The sequence below is a fragment of the Rosa rugosa genome, chromosome 7, assembly GCF_958449725.1.
Source record: "Rosa rugosa chromosome 7, drRosRugo1.1, whole genome shotgun sequence".
In the NCBI taxonomy this organism is placed as follows: Eukaryota; Viridiplantae; Streptophyta; class Magnoliopsida; order Rosales; family Rosaceae; genus Rosa; species Rosa rugosa.
In genome coordinates this window covers 3,162,436-3,183,089 of record NC_084826.1, presented here as the reverse complement: position 1 = coordinate 3,183,089, position 20,654 = coordinate 3,162,436, and the positions used below count along the sequence as shown (strand labels likewise).

Below are 20,654 nucleotides of genomic sequence, written 5' to 3'. Positions count from 1 at the left end.
TATCAACAGAAGCGTAAGAAGTCTCGTATTCAACGATCAGTACTTGGAAGATCCGAATAAAAAAATACATGAGATCCCCTCCATCTAATCCATCTGATATCTTCATTACTTTTGATGCTTAATCAGTTGTTAAAGATTTCCCAGAAACATCAGATACATTGAACAATCTGCTTCATGAGATGTGCTGCAATAAACATGCCTAAGGACATGTATTTTCTCTTAGATTGCACAATTTTCTTTTTGCAAATCGTATTGAACTATTATAAGTTTGGATAATGTATATCACATTCCCATCACATTTTGCATGTACTTTACTATTATAAGTTTTGATGATGTGTATCGCATTTAGCAAATATAATGGAAATGGATACTGCATCATTTGAAGTAATTACTAGTTTGGTACATGTAAACAACTTTGAACCTGTTTGGACCGTCTTCCGAAATGCTTAAGCGCTTTTAATTAATGATGAAGTACTTAGCAAATGTTGCCATGTTTTCATTTGATCAAGTTAGCAAATGTTAGGGTAAAGAAGAGATTAGATATAAATGTATTGTAATCTCCGAATTAACAAGTTATGATATTGAACCACATGCGTTTTGTTTTCTAAAAAAAGAAAAATTTATTCTTTCAGAGAACAACAAAATTTAAAAAATGGCACATTAGAAATATCACTGATCGTAACAAAAAATCTATAAACTCGTCAGTCCTACAAAGAGTTTTTTTTATATAATTTACGTTTTATGATACACGAGAAGTAGAACAATTTGCCTTTTTGATCAAATTGAGATGCGGATTTGAGAGGGAAAGCATTGTCCCAAACATTTGTTATCCAAACACTAGACTCTAAACTGTAGTATCTTGGTTTTCAGTGAGAAAAAAAAAAAAAAAAAAACTTAAACTTTTTTTCTTTGTTGGTAATAAATTCTGGAAATTTTAGTGGCTGAGGAGTTTAGTGGGGTTTAACTGTTTTAAAGCTTTAATTAGAAGCACCTGCGTCTTGTTCCCTTTAATATCCCTCCTGCAGTCTTGTCCCTCCGCTCCACACGCTCCTCTGTCTCAGAAAAAACTACTTCTTTACTTTACAACAGAGAGTTCTAGATCTTGACCACCCAAAGCAGAATCTTAAATCACCACCAATTTTTTTTTTTTTAAATCCCCACAGTAATTCTCACCTCCTAATCAGTTAGAGAGTTTAATCATTGAAACTAACTCAAACCCACTTGTTTTTTTTTTATATTTGCATAGGATCCTTTCAAATTCTGTGCCCAGTTCCTGACTTCTTGCTTGTTTGACCTGTTGGGTTTTCAGTTTCTGAGATGCTGTGAGAGGTTTTTAGGATCATCAAGCTTTTTGGGTAACTTTTACATGTGAGAGGGTTGAGATTTGAGGATCATTTTACTTTGCTTACATAACTTTCCTGATTTTCTTGTGCTCTGAAAGTACATGCTTTATTTATTTCAACTGCTTCTGCTTCATTATTAGCTCATTATTAACTTATCTGGGTCTCCATTTCTGTGTAAGACTGTTAATGTTTCTGGTACAAAAAAAAAAAAAACAGTAACATTTCCACAATTATATAAACAATTCTTGTTGTACGAGCTTTATCTTAAAAGTACTAATTTTGGGTTAAATAAAATTACTGGGTCCTGCTGATTAATAGTACATAAATATCCGGGTCTTCTCTGCTTTTTGGCTCTGTTTCTTGAATAGTAAATCTCCCTCCCTCTCTCTCTCTCTCTGTCTCTCTTGTCACTTCTCTCTCATATTCTGTGTCTCAATATTGCATCTTTCTCTGAGAAATGTTCATTTCTACTGAGAATGAACAGATCTCAGTTCCTTCAAATAATGGGTGCTTAGAATCAGCTCCCATGGAATCAAACCCGGATTCCAGTGATGGGCTGCCGCCTGTTTCGTATTCATCGGATTCACCACCTCTTCCGGCCACTTGTACCGATGTCAATGTGGTGCCGGAGCAACAAAAGAATCAGCTTCAGCAGTCAATCTGCAATCTTGAAGGTAAAGCTTTTGAATTTTCAGTTTCAAGAATGTGAACAAATGGGAATGTTTTGACTTTTTTGAGTTGGTTCTTTAGGAGAAATTGCACAGTTGAAGGTGAAGCAGAAGCTATGGGATGAGAAGAGGAGAGAAGCTTTGAATAAGATCATAGACATCAAAGGTAAAGAGAGTGACAAACCACATTTGCCTTAATTGTTAATTTTGATGTGGTAGTGGTTTTAGTAGTTTTGTATAATGTAGCTAGTGAAATGGATGTACAGGCAGTATTCGAGTGTTTTGTCGAGTTAGACCATTCCTAGTGATCAACAAGAGAAGATTTCGCGAACCCATTTCAGCTGGATCAGAGAAGATTGTGGTAAAGTCTTCTGGAACAAGAAAGGAATTTGAGTTTGATAAGGTTTTTCCCCAAGAAACAAGCCAAGGTTAGTGTCAAATGGGAGAATCTGTTGTACATGTTCTGTGTATTGATTGTTTCAGTTGTAGTAAGAGTCACTCTATCCTGATTCAGTGTGTTATGTTCTGTAGAAAATATATTTGCTGAGGTGGAACCAATTCTCAGATCTGCACTTGATGGTCATAATGTGTGTGTTTTTGCTCATGGTCAAACTGGCACTGGCAAGACATTTACCATGGTCAGTAAGAAATTCAAACTGCATTAAATGTTGCATTTATGTAGTTGATTTCTAAAATTGAAGAAAATTCTGAGAATGATGGACTAAAATGCATGTACAGGATGGCACAAATGAGGAGCCAGGAATCATTCCTAGAGCTCTCAGAGAGATCTTCAGTCAAGCCTCGTTGGATAGCTCGTCTTCTTTAACGTTTTCGATGAGCATGTTGGAAGTTTACATGGGCAATCTCAGGGATCTACTATCCCCAAAAGCAGCCTCAAGACCACATGAAACTGTAACAAGATGGTAATTACTTCTTACTTTAGTGCCTTGCGTAATTAGGCCTTTTACTATTTTGCTTACTTTGGCTTGGCCTACTACAGCAATCTCAGCATTCAAACAGACACAAAGGGCTTCATAGAAATCGAGGGTCTTACGGAAGTTCCGGTTCTTGATTTTGCTAAAGCTAGATGGTGGTATAATCGGGGGAAGCGAGTTAGATCTACTGCTTGGACTAATGTGAACGAGGCATCTAGCAGGTCTCACTGGTGGGTTACAGGTCTAGTTAGATTTCTCACAATGTTACATTGGATTAGTTTTGGTTGATAATTACTTTATCTTTTTAGCTTCGTATATCTAGCTTAACGAGGATAACCATATTCCGACGTGGTGATGCTTTGGAAGCCAAAAGGGAAGTGAGCAAACTGTGGTTGGTTGATCTTGGTGGAAGCGAAAGATTGCTTAAAACAGGAGCAACTGGACTAACACTTGATGAGGGAAGAGCCATAAATCTTTCTCTCTCATCTTTGGGGGATGTTATTGCTGCTCTGAGAAGGAAACGAGGCCATGTGCCTTACAGGTAAGTTAGTTGGTATGAATGTGATTCCTTGTCTGCTTTAAATGCCTTCCCTTTTACTTTTGCTTTGGTGAGTGGATCTGTGAGCTTGTATGTGTTGTTGGTTTTTAACTTCCACTAGACTCTATCAGTTAGAATCTGATTCAGTTAGTTAGAATATGTTTCGATTAGTTAGAATCTGATTCAGTAAGAATCTGATATATTGACTTTTATTTATTTGATTGCAGGAATAGCAAACTCACACAGATCCTTAAGGATTCCTTAGGTAAATTATCACATTCTTTGAACTTTTCATGGAGCTGAATCTCTTAAGGCATCAGATAATCCGAATTTATGCCTATGCGAATGACTATTCAATTTGTTATCTTGTTGGCGCAGAATGAACAAATAGTCACATGATTATCTACACTTCATCATTTGGACTCGAAACTGCTTAACAATTTATTGGTACTCCCAATGTTTGATTAGGTCATGGTTCGAAGGTTTTGATGCTTGTGCATGTCAGCCCATGTGAAGAAGATGTTGCGGAGACAATCTGTTCTTTGAGCTTTGCAAAGAGGGCAAGGGCTATAGAGAATAATAGGGAAATATCAGAGGTATTTGTGTCTAATTTCTTGATAATTGTTAGCTTCCTCAGTTGTGAATTGTGCTAACTGTTCGCTATTACTTTAGGACCTGAAGAAGCAAAAGGAGAAAAGGACCAAGGAGCTTGAAAATGATATGAGAGAAGCCAAAGAAGAATGTCAGAAAGTTAAAAATCAAATACAGAAGGCTGAGTTACTGTTACATGAAAACATAAAGCTGTTCTCAACCACTTATGGACCTTCTGAAGATGAGGAGGTCCCCATTAGTCCCAGAGAAAATGTGAAGGAAGTCATAGAAACACCTCGAAAACCTGAGAAAGCAAGTAGAGGAACTGCTGCTAATTCTTTGCCGCGGTTCATGACTTCCACTGCAGCCAGTCGACATAGACAAACTGCTGCAGAAAGACAAATTTCTGGCAAAGCAAGAAGCTTGAGATCATATGTGACCAAAAGCTCAATCCAATTCTCGGCTTCACAGTCAATGAGTTACTCCTCAGATGCTCGGTTCAGAGCCATTTTGAAAAATTCAAACAGAAAGTCCCGATATTCACTGGAAACAGATACTGTCCCTGCAGAGAGTCCCAGGTGCCCTGTCCCTGTAGAGAGTCCCAGGTGCCATGTCTCGCAGCTGTCCAAGGCGGCTGCCCCGGTGCCACGAAGCAAGCTGGTCACTTCATCGGATCCAAACTTGAAAGTTACGCTTAATCGTCATAGAAGAAGGATGTCTGATCTAATCTAACTATCTAAGTACTACTATATCCAAGTGTGAGGAAGAGCTCGATTGTTTGCTAATGGTTTCCCGTATAGTATGAATAATATTGGCGTGCGTGTTTTCGGGTTTGATTCTCATTAGGTTTTTGTGCAAGATTCTATAGTGAGTGTTGTGTGATAGTGACTCAGGGTGGTCAGATTAGGGTTGTTGCTTGCTGGGGGTGTGTTAAATATTTGCTTACACGACCCCTTTATACGTTGATTTGGTTAGGGTTTCAGATCAATGTAGTTGATTGTAAACAGAACATTGTAAACCATGTGGGGCACTCTGTTTTCGGACATGTAGAAAGATAGATTATTATTTGCTTGAAGCCTTGTGACACACTTCATCACTTTTGGCTCATTGATTCTATTCTAATCTTCCTCTTCATTTCAAACCTTTACATTTCTGGTGGGAGATGGACACTCTGAGTGATCAACACTCCAATGTTTTCTGCATGCTAAATCTATAGAGGATGATCTCGAGCTATATTCCCTTAGATTTTGTCTTGTTCTTTTGTTAGATGGGTATGATATTACTTTTAACAACGATTTCTATTCACGGTCAAGTAACCTAACATACAAGTTTCTTTCAAAAGAGAAGTGATTCTAATTTAAAGTTTTGAGTTCCAATTTTCACTCCAATTGTACATGTATACAGATCTGTGATGTCCTCAGGGTCTAAATTAAATAAATTTGACAATTAAAAAATTTATAGAATCACATTTCATAATAAGGTTAAATTAATTAGTGTGTTCGGTTAAATTATTTGACTATAACCGGCTACCAAGCTAACCATCTCGGTTTCAGCTTACTGACACCAACAAGCCCATCAAATCTTGTAAAACGCAATCAACCAAAGCTCAAATCCGATCACATCTATTGCTCGTTTCTCAGCTTTTCTCCGTCTTATAAAACTACTCAATTTCTAACCTAATCAAACTGCAGTTTCAATTTTTCAATTTCTAACCTAACCAAAAAGTCCACCCCTGCCCCTTTTAACACGTTTGACTTTCCTCAAACAAAAACAATATACAATCTTTCAAGACATTATTATCATCATCATCAATCATTACCATCCAGTTCATCATTGCTAACACAAAAGCTAATCACCTCCCTGGTGACCTGGTCTCATGCCCCAACCACGTTCCTCAAGAACAACAATTCTCACAGCACAAGTCCTCCCACAATTAATATCACCGACACAGAAAATAAAATAAAAAAATCCTCGTGCCCCGTGAAACGGCGTCGTCAAACCCCTTTCTTCTTCCAAATCAAAAACCTAAAATTTCAGAGTCATGGACTGAGAGACAGAGAACCCAATCCTTTCATGGCTCTCTCCTCGTTTTCGTCGTCACCGTCCAAGGGCATAGTGGTAACTGTCCCGGTACTGGTCCTCTCGGCCTCGGTCGCCGCCGTCTTCTTCTTCTTCCTCCTCTCCTCTCTCTCGTCCTGCTCCTGCGGCGGCGGCGGCCGTATCGCCGTCGCCGGCGTTCCTAGCCAGTCCGGCGGAAGAGATGTGGCTGCGGCGACCGGAAGGTGGGAGAGCGGGGAGACGATACGGTCGTCGAAGGAGGATGTGGAGTGGGTGAAGGATCAGATCCGAGTGAATGGGCTGCATATGCAGGACAACGTGTTGCGTAAGGGAATTAACCCTAGGACTCGGGCTCAGCAGCTCCAGGATCTCTTGCAGTATGTATACTCATAATCTCTGTGTATTGGATTTGTATTCATGTGTATATGAATTTGTGATTGGAATGCGAAATTTTGATGCTTTTAGAGTTAGGAAGTTCAATTGTTTGTAAGGGGGAAATGCTCATTGGTGACTGCAAGAATGTGTGTTAATGAAAAGGAAAAAGTCTTGTTAGGAAGTTTCTCTCTGTGGAGGTCTCGTCCCCTCTGATCTTTGATTCCAAGTTGTGAACTTTAATAGTAGCAGCTCTTTTGATTCTATGCTGTTTGATTCAATTCTGTATGTGTTTGCATTCGAGATGTTGCCTAAAGTTCTCTACTTTACTCTGCATTATGTCTCTGAGTGTTCTAGGTGTGGCAACTGGCAAGTGTATAAAGGTCTTCTGGTTGGTTGATGTGAAGAACAGGGTTAAGTAGGGGAAAGGGGAAAAGATTAAGTCTGTTAGTTTTCTAGATTTATAGAACTTGGAATGCAGAGTAGAGTATGTCTTTTTAGTGATTGCTTCTTCAATGCCTTCTGTTTAGGTTTCTTTGCAGAAGAATCTGTTGCCATGTATGCTATATATTGTGATTGTATTTATGATTTCCTTGACTTGGTTGGGAGTTTTTGTTTCTCCCCTGCTTTTGGACCTTGTGGTGAACTGAAAAATGAGCATGTAACTGTCTGTGAATATGTAACTTTTCCTACAGAATTTTGATCTTGATTTTCCAATCTTTCAGATACAAGGGTATATCGCACTATGAAGGACCTGATTCTGGAAATCACACTGCCCTCCCATGCCCTGGTGAGCTCCTTACTGAAGAGCACCACAGTAACTATGGTGAGCCTTGGGCAGGGGGGCGAGATGTTTTTGAGTTCCTTGCTCAGTCCAGCCATCTTAAGCCTGATTCAAAGGTTCTTGAGATTGGCTGTGGTACCCTCCGAGTTGGTTTGCACTTCATTCGTTATCTTCATCCCGGACACTTCCACTGTCTCGAAAGAGATGAGCTCTCACTAATGGCTGCCTTTAGATATGAGCTTCCTTCCCAAGGTCTTCTTCATAAGCGCCCTTTAATTGTGAAAGGTGACAACATGGACTTCTCCAGATTTGGTTCAGACGTTGTGTATGATTTGATCTATGCTAGTGCTGTGTTTCTTCATATGCCTGGTGATCTTGTGTGGCTTGGGTTGGAGAGATTGACAAATAAATTGAAACCTTATGATGGGCGAATCTTTGTGTCCCATAATATCAAGTTCTGCTCACGGTTGGGAGGAGAAGAGTGTACAAAACGGCTTACGAAGCTGGGCCTGGAGTATGTCGGAAAACATACACATGACAGCTTGCTTTTTAATCATTATGAGATCTGGTTTGAGTTTAAGCGGACAAAGGCTTAGAGTTGCATTCATTTATTCATGTGTTTTGGGTCCTAATTTATGTGCAGAATGTGAAGCAGTGGGTGGCTGCAGTGCTCTTGTTGTATTGGTTTGACATCTCTGGCCACCTTTCTTTGAAGATCAAGCCATAACCTCCTATTTATGATTGTAGGTTTTAGAGTGGCAGATCGGTGTAGTGTCTACTTGTATGGATCATCAGTTTGTGCAGGAGGCTGTGGCCTGCTTTGTATTTTTGAATAGGAAAAGGAGTACATGTACGGTTCTGATAACATTTGCAATGAGTTTATATAAGCAATTCATTCTTTCCAACACTTTGCATATAGATTGTAACATTCCTAGACAGAATCTCGAGCTCATCTCATACTTTATTGTCGGCCTGGATATTGGATTTAAACAGCAGTGAAGCAGAGGAAGAAACAGTTTCTGAGTGAAAACTTTACTGTAATTTTTGGCATGTGACATTTGTATCTTTGATCCCTGCATTTTGGTGTTTAGTTTTTCAGTTTACGATCGTTGCATGTAACATTTTTTGCGATATCGGGTTATTAGGTGTTACAAAACAACTCGATTTTCTTTCTTCATTGTTAATGTGGGGGTACATGTTCTTGTTAAATGAAACCAAGAATTGGCTTATCATTTCATTCTTATAGTGGGATAATGTCCCAGTTCAATAACATGATAGATTTAGAATTGGCCAAGTTATAAGAAACACAAAGATCAAAATTGCAATTGAGAAAAGAATGCAAGCAATAGTTCAAAAGTACAGTGGCTCTGGAACTATGAAGCATCAACTGCCATTTTTCACGTAAAACGACGACGTATGTGGAGTCCATATTTCTAGTTTTCTACCACTCCCAAAACCCTGAAATACTAAAACCCTATTGGCCTATTCTTCCTGAGAGTAAGAGATCGAAGCAGAGCCCAGAAAGAGCAAGACAGAATTCCAACAATGCATTCTTCACGAATCGTAAGCACAACATTAAGCAAGAAAAGCTGGAGTTTCCTGTCCTCTCTATCCGGCTATTCTCACAGTGACAGTCACCACACTCCATCACTGCACCGCTCGATCTTCTCCACGACGCAACTAGACAACTCATGGGTGAACAAGATCAAGGGGGTCTTCACCGGCAATAAGACCTCCCCAGATGAACCCAAGCTCAGCTCCGACTCATTCACCCTGCTCCGTACGCCCCCTCTGAACTTTAGCTACTCAACTTTGTTTGATTTTGCTTTCTGGGTATTGCTAATTGGCCATTTGTGTGATTAAAGTCTCAAGCTTTTGATAAACCCAGATCATATTTAGAAGAAAGATTGAAACTTTGACTGCTGTCAATTCAAATTTTACATATTTTTTAGTTATATGCTTAGCTTTTGATAAACCCATTTGATATATTAAAGAAAGAATGAAATTTTGGCTGCTGTATCATTCACATTTGCATATCTGTTGTATAACAGTAGGTGTAATTAGCCTTTTTAGCCTATTGATGAAGTTGATTCCATCTGAAGCAGAAGAGCTATCTTACCCTTTTCTTTTTCTTTTTCTTTTTCTTTTTCCTTTCAGATTTTGCATATTTATAATACCATTTAGTTCTAGCATTTGGTTGAACTTAATTTTTTACAGTTGAGATTGGTTGGGAGTTTATGGATACATTTAGGTAGTTGTAACTGTTTGTTTATTGGGTTGATACTAGGATTTGCGGATGAGATGAAGACTGCTAGAAGAGTGGGGGCATTCAAGCAATACATTGTTGGGAGAAGCAGTGAAGCGACTTTTGTCGATGCATTTGAGAAGCAGGAATCGATAATACGATATCTCGGAGGATTTGATTCTACTGGAGAGGTTGGTTTTCCCACTTTTAATGAGTTGATGGTTTCTTTATCAACTTTTTGTGCCAGAGAAATTACTGCTCTGGCAGTACCTGTCTAATATGTGCTACTGCTTCAAAAGTTCAAGTCTCATATTCGTAAGAAAAAGAGCCATTTGACCCCAAATCTTCGTTTCCTATTACTTTGCTCTGGTTTATTTGGGAATCAGGATCTTTCTCCAGAAAACTATTGAATCCTAAATCATTTTCATGCTAATATTTGTGACAATGACATTGCATAGCACACCAGAATGTTTTTCCCGTCTTATCAACACAATCCTTTTCCATATTCTTTGTCAATCTCTCACTCTAATTGACCAATTCCAAGCTGAGGTCTCTTTGTTCCTCTTTTAAATGCCAATATTGTCACTCCAGAAGCTTCGGGATTCTAAGAATATACCCCAAAGTATTTGTTTATTGACACGCCTCAGTATTAGGTTATGTCTTTCATTAGTATCTTGTTAAGTTTCTTGATTATGGCTTTAGGTCTTCTGTTTTGTAGAATCTCCAAATCACGCAAAAACAAGAAGCAGCAAAGCATTGTAAATGCACAATAGCTGATGTTGAGAATGCACTTGCAAAGTTCACCTGGGCTAGAGAAGCACACAACAAGATGGAAAAGTTGAAGGCAGAAGGGAAACCAATTCCAACAAACATTGGCGAGGTTTTATATCTTAAATTTTGCTTTCCTTCATATATCCCAGGTTATTGAAAACCACCACATAGGGAAAACCTTACTACGTTAGTATCTCTAAATTGGTGAAATTTTGAGTAGACAACTTCAGAATGTCTTGTAGCTTCTCCAAGTCAGTGTGCCTTTGCTGTTTTGTCATCTATAGGGAGACTTCATGATACAGTAGGATCTATTTTTGGTCGAGATCTGGTTTTTATCTTTCTCTGCAGTACCTTCTACTTGCTTGTTCTGGCAGCTGGGTTTAAATGTGCGTGTGATTGCTTTTAAAATGAATTAGGTTACAGAAATTTGCTTCCTTTCAATGAACTAAATTTGTATTGTGTGTGTGTGTGTGTGTGTGTGAGGAAAAATTAGAGGGATTGAGAGGGGTTTGGTTATTAATATAGGCAAATTTTCTGCCATATTGTTTATGGAGACCTGGATTCATTTGGGAACATTTCTTCCAGTAAACAATATTCTGATTACAGTTTAGCATTTCATGAAACCTTGCACTTAGTAACCTCTTGTAATGGAACTGCATGACTGTTTTTCTGTAGGTAGTACATATATAGATCAAAATGGTTTTCTGGATATTTCCATGAACTAAAAATGTGAAAAGTTCAGTATTAACTGATAGTTTCTGTTATGTAGGTGCAAAAGTTGATGGGTTCAACCCCATTTGACCTTGCTCAGTCTAATTTGGCCAAGAGTGGGCAAATTAGTAGGAATGCGCTTTGTCCATGTGGTTCCAAGAAGAGATACAAGCGGTACTTTAGCCTTGCATGCTTTATCAATACTTGGCAGTTCTTGATTCTGAGAGATGATTATAGCTCAAAACCTTTCGAACTTCATGTTTCTTGGGTTTATAATTCATAAGCTTATTGGTTTATGTGGTATTTGTTATGAAGGTGCTGTGGAAAGGATAAGTGATCCCAGAATGAGAGAGAAGGAAAATCTTACTGCAGTCCAGAGACATCTCAAGCTCGAAGAAAGAATTTTCAGTTTTTGGAGCCATTGATTTGTTTCGGTTTATTTAGCAAGTTGGCTGGCCTTTTGATGATCCTACTCTACTTGCTGAGACCAAATGTATTAATATTGTGTTTTACAATAAATTGCTTTGAAATTGAGGCAGAAGTTTTGATTATAAGATGCATCAAGCGTGCAATTTTACCTTTTTTTTTTTTTTGGTCTGAGCAATTTTACCATTTTTATTGACTGTCCGTAATTTTCATAGGAAGTCCGTAATTTTCATAGGAAAAAAAAAGGGATTTACTTTCCATAAAGAATGAGGAGTATCTCTAGTATTTTCTAATTACTTTACACATGAAGCCCCTTTTTGCTGGAACTTGCTTGGGAGAGGAAAAGAAAAAGGTGAAAAACCATCAGTTCAATGTTTTGCAAACTCCATATGATATCACACAAATGTTTCGCTTTTTTTGTTCTTTCATCAATTCGACATGTGAGAGGAGTCATAACTTAATTAATATTGGCAAAATTCATGATTTTTTTTTATATCAGGAACAGTGAGGAGAATCATGATTAAAAAAAATTTCATAATTTTTTGAGTCCCTGAAGTTCTCCCGTGCCATAATCTCAACATTAGTAAAATATTATTTTAAGAAGCAGCTCCAAGTGACAAAACTTAAAAATCTCAACTTGATGTTTTTTTGACTATTTTCTCAGCTTTCTAACTTTAAAAAATTGTAAAAAAAAAAATAGGATCAAGACTTTTAAGTTCCGTTAATTCTAAAAATGCTTAAAAATCATGAGTTGATGGTGGAAAACATTTTCTGCCAAAAAACTATGTGCTATAATCCACAGTTTTTGGTGAAAAATCAAGATCTCGAATTTTTATTTTTTATTTTTAATGAAAACTGTTGGATTGATTCCCATATGCATATAACAGCTTTCAGCTGCTTAGGTTAATTTCAGTTACCCTCCACATTTGTTTTCCCAACAAGGAATAGTTGCATACTTGCATATGGAGCAGTTATTGTAAGCGGCTATTTTAGGAATAGCTGTTTATGAATAGGTGAGGCGGTGTATGTATCACGTGAATCAATCGACCATTTATTGCAACCACCATCACGCCTCCTTTATTACTTCTGAAACCACCAATGGAGTTAATAGCACAACGAAGTTGGTTATTTCTCTACTTGACTGGGTCTTTTTCTTTGGCTAGGGGATGCTGGATTCAACGTCCTGAAACCACGACAAACAGCTTCTATATCAACCCCCAACCCCGGCCAGTTCCTTTACCTTCAGACTTAACATCCATCAAGCTCGATTTCGAAAACACAAACCGCTTCAGTACACAAAACCAAGCTAGCAAATATGAGTAGTGACCGAAAACCCTTGCACATTGCCATGTATCCCTGGTTTGCTATGGGGCATTTGTTCCCATTTCTCCACATCTCTAACAAACTAGCCGAGAGAGGCCATAGAATCTCCTTCTTCCTACCCCAAAAAACACAAGCCAAGTTGGAGCATTACAATCTCCACCCTGATCTCATCACCTTCTTCCCCCTCACCATCCCTCACGTCGAGGGCCTTCCCGAGGGGGCGGAGACCACTGCCGACGTTCCTTTTCCTCTCCACACCCACGTCGTCACCGCCATGGACCTCACTCGCCCCCAAATTGAGAAATTTCTCCGAGAACTCAAACCGAATTTGGTCTTCTACGATTTCACTCATTGGTTGCCTCAACTGTTGCGTGAGCTGGACGGCAACATGAAGTCAGTCCACTACTGCACTATGAGCCCCGTGACAATGGGGTACCTTCTAAGCCCGGAGAGGAAGCTAACCGAAAAACCGTTGGTTGCAACTGATCTTCTAGAGGCTCCTACGTCATTTCCTTCTTCATCCATCAAGTTGCGGACACATGAAGCTCGAGGACTAACCTATGTGACAAACCTGGAATACGGGCGTGGGATAACATTTCTTCAACGCCAACTGACCTCTTTGGCCGAATGTGATGCCCTTGGTTTCAAGACATGTAAAGAATTCGAAGGGAAGTTTTGTGATTACTTAGAAGTGCAGATGAAGAAGCCACTGATTCTCGCGGGGCCGGTGGTACCGCCCCCTCCGAGCTCGGCCTTGGAAGAGAAATGGGAAGAGTGGCTTGGAGGGTTTGAGCCAAGAAGTGTGATTTTTTGTGCTTTCGGAAGTGAATGCGTGCTGAAGAAGGAACAGTTGCAAGAACTGGTGTTGGGATTCGAGCTCACGGGTCTTCCGTTCTTTGCAGCGCTGAAAACCCCTGTGGGATTCGAGTCCATCGAAGCTGCATTGCCTGAAGGGTTCGAAGAGAGGGTGAAAGGGAGAGGTGTTGTTTACAGTGGCTGGGTGCAACAGCCGTTGATACTGAAGCACCCCTCTGTGGGCTGCTTTGTGACTCACTGTGGTTCGGGGTCTCTAGCCGAGGCGATGATGAACCATTGCCGGTTGGTGCTTCTGCCGCACGTCGGAGACCAGATCATCAATGCGAGGATGATGGGAGGTGATGATCTGAGAGTGGGAGTTGAAGTCGAGAAGGGAGACGAAGATGGCTTGTTTAGCAAGGAAGGTGTTTGCAAAGCTGTGGAGGCTGTGATGGATGATGAGAGTGAGGTAGGGAAAGAAGTGAAGGCTAACCATGCTCAGTGGAGGGAGTTCTTCTCCAACAAAGGGCTTGAGAAAACGTACATTGATGGTTTTGATCAGAGGCTGCATCAACTGCTGGAATGTTAAATGGCTCAAAAACCTAACCAACTGGTGTATTTGTTTCTGTTGAAATTGCAAATCAAATCAATTATGCCACTGTTGGATTGGACCGGTGGCCATCTAGCTAGATGGCAATCACGTTTTTCTTCTTTTACCTTTTAGCTATTGCAGGCTATACAGGCAATTTAGTTTGAATAAGTTTTACCGCGTATTTATTGCTTTCTCATATGGATGGTGTAGTAAGTCGATGTGTATCATAGACAATGCATTAAAAGCTCTATCTGCTATGTCTTGTAGAAGTCCCTAAATAAGGGAAGAGCAAGTACGTTGTGTAATCATCCAATTAACTCATTGAATAGTTCATCAATAAGAAGCAGTAGCTTGTCTTCCAATTAGTCTCATCCTTTGCTTTGTTATTCTTCTTTCATTTCTTTAAGTGTGAGTGAGAGTGTGGTGTGATTTGTTTGTAAAACTATCACCCATTGTAGTTGGTGTTAGCTTGAAAGCTTCAATACCAACAACGTGGTATCAGAGCACTTGTTAGTGCTTTTTTAAAATGGCTTCCAATTTAGTACAACTCCAAATTCCGTTGCTGAAGACCGAAAGTTATGAGAAATTGTGCATCCAATTCAAAGCTTTGTTTGGATCACAAGATCTCTGGAAAATTGTGCACAATGGATATGATGAGCCTACTCCGGAGCAAGAAGCCACATATACTGCAGAGCAGAAGTCCACTTTCAAAGATCAAAGAAAGAGATATATGCAAGAAGGTGTTGTATCTTCTATATCAAGGATTAGATGATTCAAAGTTTGAGAAGATCGCCGAAGCGACAACAAGCAAGGAAGTTTGGAACACCTTAAGAATAATTTTCAAAGGTGTCGATCGAGTGAAGAGAGTCCGTCTTCAGTCACCAAGGGCAGATTTTGAATCTGCTCAAATGAGTGAGGGAGAAAATGTTTCGGCTACCATTCGCGATTACGTATAATCGTGAATGAAATGAAGAGAAATGGAGAGAAGATTGATGAAGTTCGTGTCTTAGAGAAGATACTTCGATCCCTCACACCCAAGTCTGCGCATGTGGTGATAGCAATTGAGGAATCAAAGAACTTAGAGATTATGAGTGCAGAGGAACAGCTGGGATCTCTCCGAGTTCATGAGCAACGCATTCTGAAGAATGCAGGTTCCACATCGCTAGAGCAAGGGTTGGAGTCAAAATTAAATTTTGACAAGCCAAGTGGAGATCGTGGAAATTGGAATTCGTGACTTGGTGGAGCCAAGCCAACAACCGAGGACAAGGACGTGGACGACGTCGAGGACAAGGCATCCTAGAAAATAGTGGCTGGTCACAGGGAAGGAGAAATTCATATGAACGAGGAAAGAATAATGTTCAATGCTACAACTGCAACCAATTTGGACATTATGCCTTAAGAGTGTTCATTCAAGAATGACCATGTCAACCTAGCTGAAGCATATAACAAAATAGGTGATGAACCCACTGGATGAACCTACCTCATTGTTTGTACAAAATGATCATGGTGGTCAACATGATGCTTGGTACCTTGACTATGTCCTACTAGCTATGTGCTAATATGTGTCATATGTGCTACTGCTCCTCAATCAAGATGGATTGGATCAAGTCTTACACTCATTCCAATTAGTTAAGTCATTCTTTATAGTTTTAAGAGAAAGGGCCATATTTGACACCTAATCTTTGTTTCCTACTACTTTGCTCTGGTTTATTTGGGAATCAGGATATTTCTCCAGAAAACTATTGAATCCTAAATCATTTTGATGCTAATATTTGGTGACAATGACATTGCATAGCACAACAGAATGTTTTTCCTCCATTATCAACACAATCCTTTTCCATATTCTTTGCCAATCTCTCACTGTAATTGACCATTTCAAAGCTGAGGTATTTGTTCCTCTCTAAAATGCTAATATTGTCACTCCAGAAGCTTCATGATTCAAAGATTGTACCCCAAAGTATTTGTCTATTGACACGCCTTAGTATTAGCTAGGTTATGTCTTTCAAAAGTGTCTTGTTTAGTTTCTTGATTATGGCTTTAGGTCTTCTGTTTTGTAGAATCACCAAATCACTCAAAAACAAGACGCAGTAAATTAAGCATTGTAAATGCATGCACAATAGCTGATGTCGAGAATGCACTTGCAAAGTTCACCTGGGCCAGAGAAGCACACAACAAGATGGAAAAGTTGAAAGCAGAAGGGAAACCGATTCCAACAAACATTGACGAGGTATTTTATCTTAAATTTTGCTTTCCTTCCTACATCCCAGGTTATTGAAAATCACCACATAGGGATAAACCTTACAAAGTATCTCTAAATTGGTGAAATTATGAGTAGTCAATTTCAGAATGTCTTATAGCTTCTCCAAGTCAGTGTGCCTTTGTTGTTTTGTCATCTCTAGGGAGACTTTATGATATTAGGATCTGTTTGTGGTTAATTTTTGGTTTGAGGTCTGGTTTTTATCTCTCTATGCAGTACCTGTTACTCGCTTGTTCTGGCAGCTGAGTTTAAATGTGTGTGTGATTGCTTTTAAGATGAATTAGGTTACAGGGATTTTCTTCCTTTCAATGAACTAAATTTGTATTGTGTCTGTGTGTGTGCGCGCGCGCGCGCGCGCGAGCGTGTGTGTGTGTGAGGACTGAGGAAAAATGAGAGGGATTGAGAGGGGTTTGGTGGTTAATGAAATATTGGATAGTGTTTAAGTATATTGGTATTGAGAGAGAATTGTAGAGAGAAGTATATATTATTATTGAGAATAGGAGCCATATATATAGGGATTACAAAGTACTAGTTCTAATGTTACAAGGAATACCAATCCGTGTAGGATTGGGAAATCTAGAACCTTCTCTCCTATTGCTACTCCTAGTTTGATAAGGCACACTAAATCGATATTTCCTTCAACACTCCCCCTTGTGCCGCTTCAAACTTGGTGGTGACGCTTCATCCGTTGCCTCGTTAAAAACCTTGCCAGGTAACAAAAACCATGTGGGATAAAAATAACCCTGGTCGAAGGACAAAAAGAGCACAACACGTCCTTCACTCTTCGAGATCGAACATGTAGACATCATAACTCCCCCTGATGTCGATATCTCCCCCTGATTGCTACAATCGTGGGAGTTCGGATAACTTTCTCAATCCGATGCTCTTCACATGTTTCTCGAAGGTGGATTTAGGTAACGACTTAGTGAATAAGTCCTCTACATTATCCTCTGATCGGATTTGATTCACTTCAATCTTTAGAAGTGATTGTTGTTGCTGATTATAAAAGAACTTAGGCGATATATGCTTGGTGTTGTCGCCTTTGATGAAACCTAACTTCATTTGTTCAATACAAGCTGCATTATCCTCATAAATGCATGTAGGTTCATCTGTGGTAGACTTCAAACCACAACTTCCTTGAATATGTCGAATCACAGACCTTAGCCATATACATTCACGAACAGCTTCATGTAGAGCAATAATCTCTGCATGATTCGAGAAAGTAGCAACAAGGGTCTGTTTCGTAGACCTCCAAAATATCGCAGTGCTTCCCATGGTAAAGACATAACCAATTTGGGAGCGACCTTTGTGAGGGTCAGAGAGGTACCATGCATCAGCAAATCCCATCAAAACATCATTGTCGTTTTGATGGAGGGGAGTAGGGGGAGGCCGGCCACCCTTGGTGTTGGTGGCGGCGTTGGCGGCAATATGGCCGGCCACTTTGTCATGGTGGACGGTGGCTCCATGCCTAATGGGGTCCGATCCCATTCTTCCGTCATTCCTCTTCTCTCTGTAGGGATAAAATAGGCCCTTATCAATCGTACCTCTTAGGTATCGAAAGATTGTCTTTACATCAATCCAATGGCGGCGTGTTGGCGCAGAGCTATGTCGAGCTAACAAGTTCACTGCGAATGAGATATCCGGTCTTGTGCATTGAGCTAAGTACAATAATGCCCCTATTGCACTCAAATAGGGCACTTCGGCCTCTAATGGTTCTTCATCCTCATCCCTTAGACGAAACGGATCTTTTCCGGGCTCAAGACTACGGCCGATCATGGGAGTACTCGCAGGCTTTGCTTTATCTTCATTAAAGCACCTTAGGACCTTCTGAGTATATGCAGACTGATGGATCAAAATCCCATCACTACGGTGCTCGAGTTCTAAACCGAGACAAAACCGTGTTTTCCCAAGATCTTTCATCTCAAATTTGGATTTCAAGTATTTAGCAGTTTCCTTCAACTCATCTAGAGTTCCAATTAGGTTCATGTCATCGACATAAACTGCTACGATTGCAAATCCGGAACTTGTTCTCTTAATGAACACGCATGGGCATATTTCATTGTTAATATATCCCTTCCCAATCAAGTAGTCATTTAGACGGTTATACCACATCCGTCCGGATTGTTTTAATCCATATAGTGAGCGTTTTAACCTTATTGAAGACGCGCTCCGTGGTTTAGAGCCACTTGATTTGGGTAATTGAAGTCCATCTGGAACCTTCATATATATCTCTGAATCTAGATCCCCATAGAGATATGTTGTAACCACATCCATAAGCTGCATGTCAAGTTTTTCGGAAACTACCAAACTGACAAGGTAGCGGAACGTTATAACGTCCATTACGGGAGAATATGTCTCCTCGTAGTCGATTCCAAAGCGTTATGAGAAACCTTGCGCCACAAAGCGGACTTTATATCTTACCACCTCATTTTTCTCATTACGCTTTCTAACAAAGACCCATTTATGGCCAACAGGCTTTACACTTGGGGGTGTCTGCGTTACAGGCCCAAATACCTGTCTCTTTGTTAGTGAACCCAATTCAACCTGGATCGCATCTTTCCATTTAGGCCAATCTGCTCTTCGTTGACATTCTTCAACAGAGCGAGGTTCGATATCATCATATTCTATAATTCCTTTTGCAATATGATATGCAAATGCATCATCAATCGCCATAGAATTTCTATCCATCATCTCATGTACACTAGTGTAATTTTGGGAGATCTCTCTATTCTCTGGAGTTGGTTCTGACATTGGAGCGTCCCCCAATGATGTCTCTTGGACATAACCATAATCCGGAATATTCTCATGAGATGGATTATTCACATCGATTATTAATGGATTATTTTGTGCCAAACTCGCTTTCTTTCTTGGGCGAGAATCCATCGAACCTATGGGCCTCCCGCGCTTCCTGGCAGGAGCCGTGGGCCTAGCCATAACGTCACCATCATTGAGAGATGGGACATTGGCGCCATGCTCATGCATTCTTGAGTTGGCGTCATGTCCTCTACTTTTAGGGACTTCAATCCTTGCAGCACGTTTGCAGCATGTATGTGTGATCTCGTCACTTTAGTGATATCAGAAAACGCATCAGGCATCGATTCTTCTACGTTCTGAAGATCGAGAATTCTCCGCACTTCAATTTCAGACTGTGCGGTTCGGGGATCAAGATGAGACAGAGTGGGGACAGACCACGACAATTCCTGTCGTTCCTGTTGAACATTGATGTTCTTATCTCCCCCTAATGACGGGAAGACTGTCTCATCGAAGTGACAATCCGCAAATCTAGCGGTAAAGAGATCGCCTGTCAAGGGTTCTATGTAGCGGATAATCGTTGGAGAATCATATCCAACATAAATACCTAATCGTCATTTGAGGACCCATTTTGGTGCGCTGTGGTGGCGCAATTGGCACATAAACTGCACACCCAAATATGCGTAAGTGTGAGACATTAGGCTCATACCCAGTCACCATCTGGGACGCAGAAAAGGGTTGAGTGGCAGTAGGCCTCAGACGAATAAGCACAGCTGCATGCAATATTGCATAGCCCTAAGCAGAAATAGGGAGATTGGTGCGCATTACCAATGCCCTAGCGACCATTTGTAGTCGTTTAATGGCGGCTTCTGCGAGACCATTTTGGGTGTGAACATGAGGAACAGGATGTTCAACATCAATCCCAATGGACATGCAATAATCATCAAAAGTCTTTGATGTAAACTCTCCAGCGTTGTCTAATCTTATAGACTTAATAGGATGATCAGGGTGGTGAGCCCTTAACTTAATTATTTGTGCTAGGAGTTTAGCAAATGCAGCGTTCCTTGTGGACAATAGCATGACATGTGACCAGCGTGTCGATGCATCAACCAATACCATAAAATATCGAAATGGTCCGCATGATGGTTGAATAGGTCCACAAATATCACCTTGGATTCTTTGCAAGAATGGTATATTTTCTTTGGTGTCCTTTGCATAGGATGGTCTCGATCCTAACTTTGCTAAAGAGTAGGCTTTGCAGAACGAATGATGGGCTGTAGAAACAACCAATGAGGATTTTGGTTGAGCCACAAAATCACAAGTGACTTTAGAAGTAAAAGTTGGAGACAAAGGAGCCTTGGTGGCGTCAATGCCACCCTGAGGCCGCAGGGGGAAGGCGGCGCCAGCCAAGGATGGCCGGATTTGGGGGTGAACGGCGCCGTGAGGCGCAGGGGCTCATTCGGTGTCCAAAAACCGAGTTTTACTTCTTTTCGT

At 40.2% G+C, this 20,654-nt stretch overlaps 4 protein-coding genes across 4 annotated transcripts; all 4 read left to right on the top strand.

Annotated features, from left to right (window-relative positions):
- Positions 1-1,003: 1,003 nt before the first annotated feature.
- Positions 1,004-5,168, top strand: LOC133721485 (kinesin-like protein KIN-14U). The gene is made up of 10 exons (XM_062148114.1): positions 1,004-2,017; positions 2,094-2,177; positions 2,278-2,439; positions 2,543-2,649; positions 2,750-2,934; positions 3,012-3,176; positions 3,269-3,487; positions 3,712-3,749; positions 3,953-4,080; positions 4,157-5,168. The coding sequence occupies exons 1-10, from the start codon at positions 1,801-1,803 to the stop codon at positions 4,805-4,807; spliced, it is 1,956 nt and encodes a 651-aa protein (XP_062004098.1). The 5' UTR covers positions 1,004-1,800; the 3' UTR covers positions 4,808-5,168.
- A 703-nt stretch (positions 5,169-5,871) lies between these two features.
- LOC133721355 (uncharacterized) lies at positions 5,872-8,194 on the top strand. Its single transcript, XM_062147937.1, has 2 exons — positions 5,872-6,510; positions 7,231-8,194. The coding sequence occupies exons 1-2, from the start codon at positions 6,149-6,151 to the stop codon at positions 7,883-7,885; spliced, it is 1,017 nt and encodes a 338-aa protein (XP_062003921.1). The 5' UTR covers positions 5,872-6,148; the 3' UTR covers positions 7,886-8,194.
- Positions 8,195-8,649: 455 nt separating this feature from the next.
- Positions 8,650-11,570, top strand: LOC133721356 (uncharacterized). The gene is made up of 5 exons (XM_062147939.1): positions 8,650-9,069; positions 9,577-9,725; positions 10,253-10,414; positions 11,075-11,190; positions 11,332-11,570. The coding sequence occupies exons 1-5, from the start codon at positions 8,835-8,837 to the stop codon at positions 11,351-11,353; spliced, it is 684 nt and encodes a 227-aa protein (XP_062003923.1). The 5' UTR covers positions 8,650-8,834; the 3' UTR covers positions 11,354-11,570.
- A 1,014-nt stretch (positions 11,571-12,584) lies between these two features.
- LOC133722002 (cyanidin 3-O-galactoside 2''-O-xylosyltransferase FGGT1-like) lies at positions 12,585-14,511 on the top strand. Its single transcript, XM_062148785.1, has one exon. The coding sequence runs from the start codon at positions 12,758-12,760 to the stop codon at positions 14,147-14,149; it is 1,392 nt and encodes a 463-aa protein (XP_062004769.1). The 5' UTR covers positions 12,585-12,757; the 3' UTR covers positions 14,150-14,511.
- Positions 14,512-20,654: the final 6,143 nt, after the last annotated feature.

What these genes read in the sequence shown, in the direction of transcription:
- LOC133721485 (XM_062148114.1), top strand. Translation starts at nt 1,801, where the DNA reads ATGTTCATTTCTACTGAGAATGAACAGATCTCAGTTCCTTCAAATAAT. An exon ending in TCCCCAAGAAACAAGCCAAG is followed by an intron (nt 2,440 to 2,542) that starts GTTAGTGTCAAA and finishes TATGTTCTGTAG; the next exon opens with AAAATATATTTGCTGAGGTG. An exon ending in CTGGCAAGACATTTACCATG is followed by an intron (nt 2,650 to 2,749) that starts GTCAGTAAGAAA and finishes ATGCATGTACAG; the next exon opens with GATGGCACAAATGAGGAGCC.
- LOC133721355 (XM_062147937.1), top strand. Translation starts at nt 6,149, where the DNA reads ATGGCTCTCTCCTCGTTTTCGTCGTCACCGTCCAAGGGCATAGTGGTA. An exon ending in CAGCTCCAGGATCTCTTGCA is followed by an intron (nt 6,511 to 7,230) that starts GTATGTATACTC and finishes CCAATCTTTCAG; the next exon opens with ATACAAGGGTATATCGCACT.
- LOC133722002 (XM_062148785.1), top strand. Translation starts at nt 12,758, where the DNA reads ATGAGTAGTGACCGAAAACCCTTGCACATTGCCATGTATCCCTGGTTT.
- LOC133721356 (XM_062147939.1), top strand. Translation starts at nt 8,835, where the DNA reads ATGCATTCTTCACGAATCGTAAGCACAACATTAAGCAAGAAAAGCTGG. An exon ending in GATTTGATTCTACTGGAGAG is followed by an intron (nt 9,726 to 10,252) that starts GTTGGTTTTCCC and finishes TCTGTTTTGTAG; the next exon opens with AATCTCCAAATCACGCAAAA. An exon ending in TCCAAGAAGAGATACAAGCG is followed by an intron (nt 11,191 to 11,331) that starts GTACTTTAGCCT and finishes TTTGTTATGAAG; the next exon opens with GTGCTGTGGAAAGGATAAGT.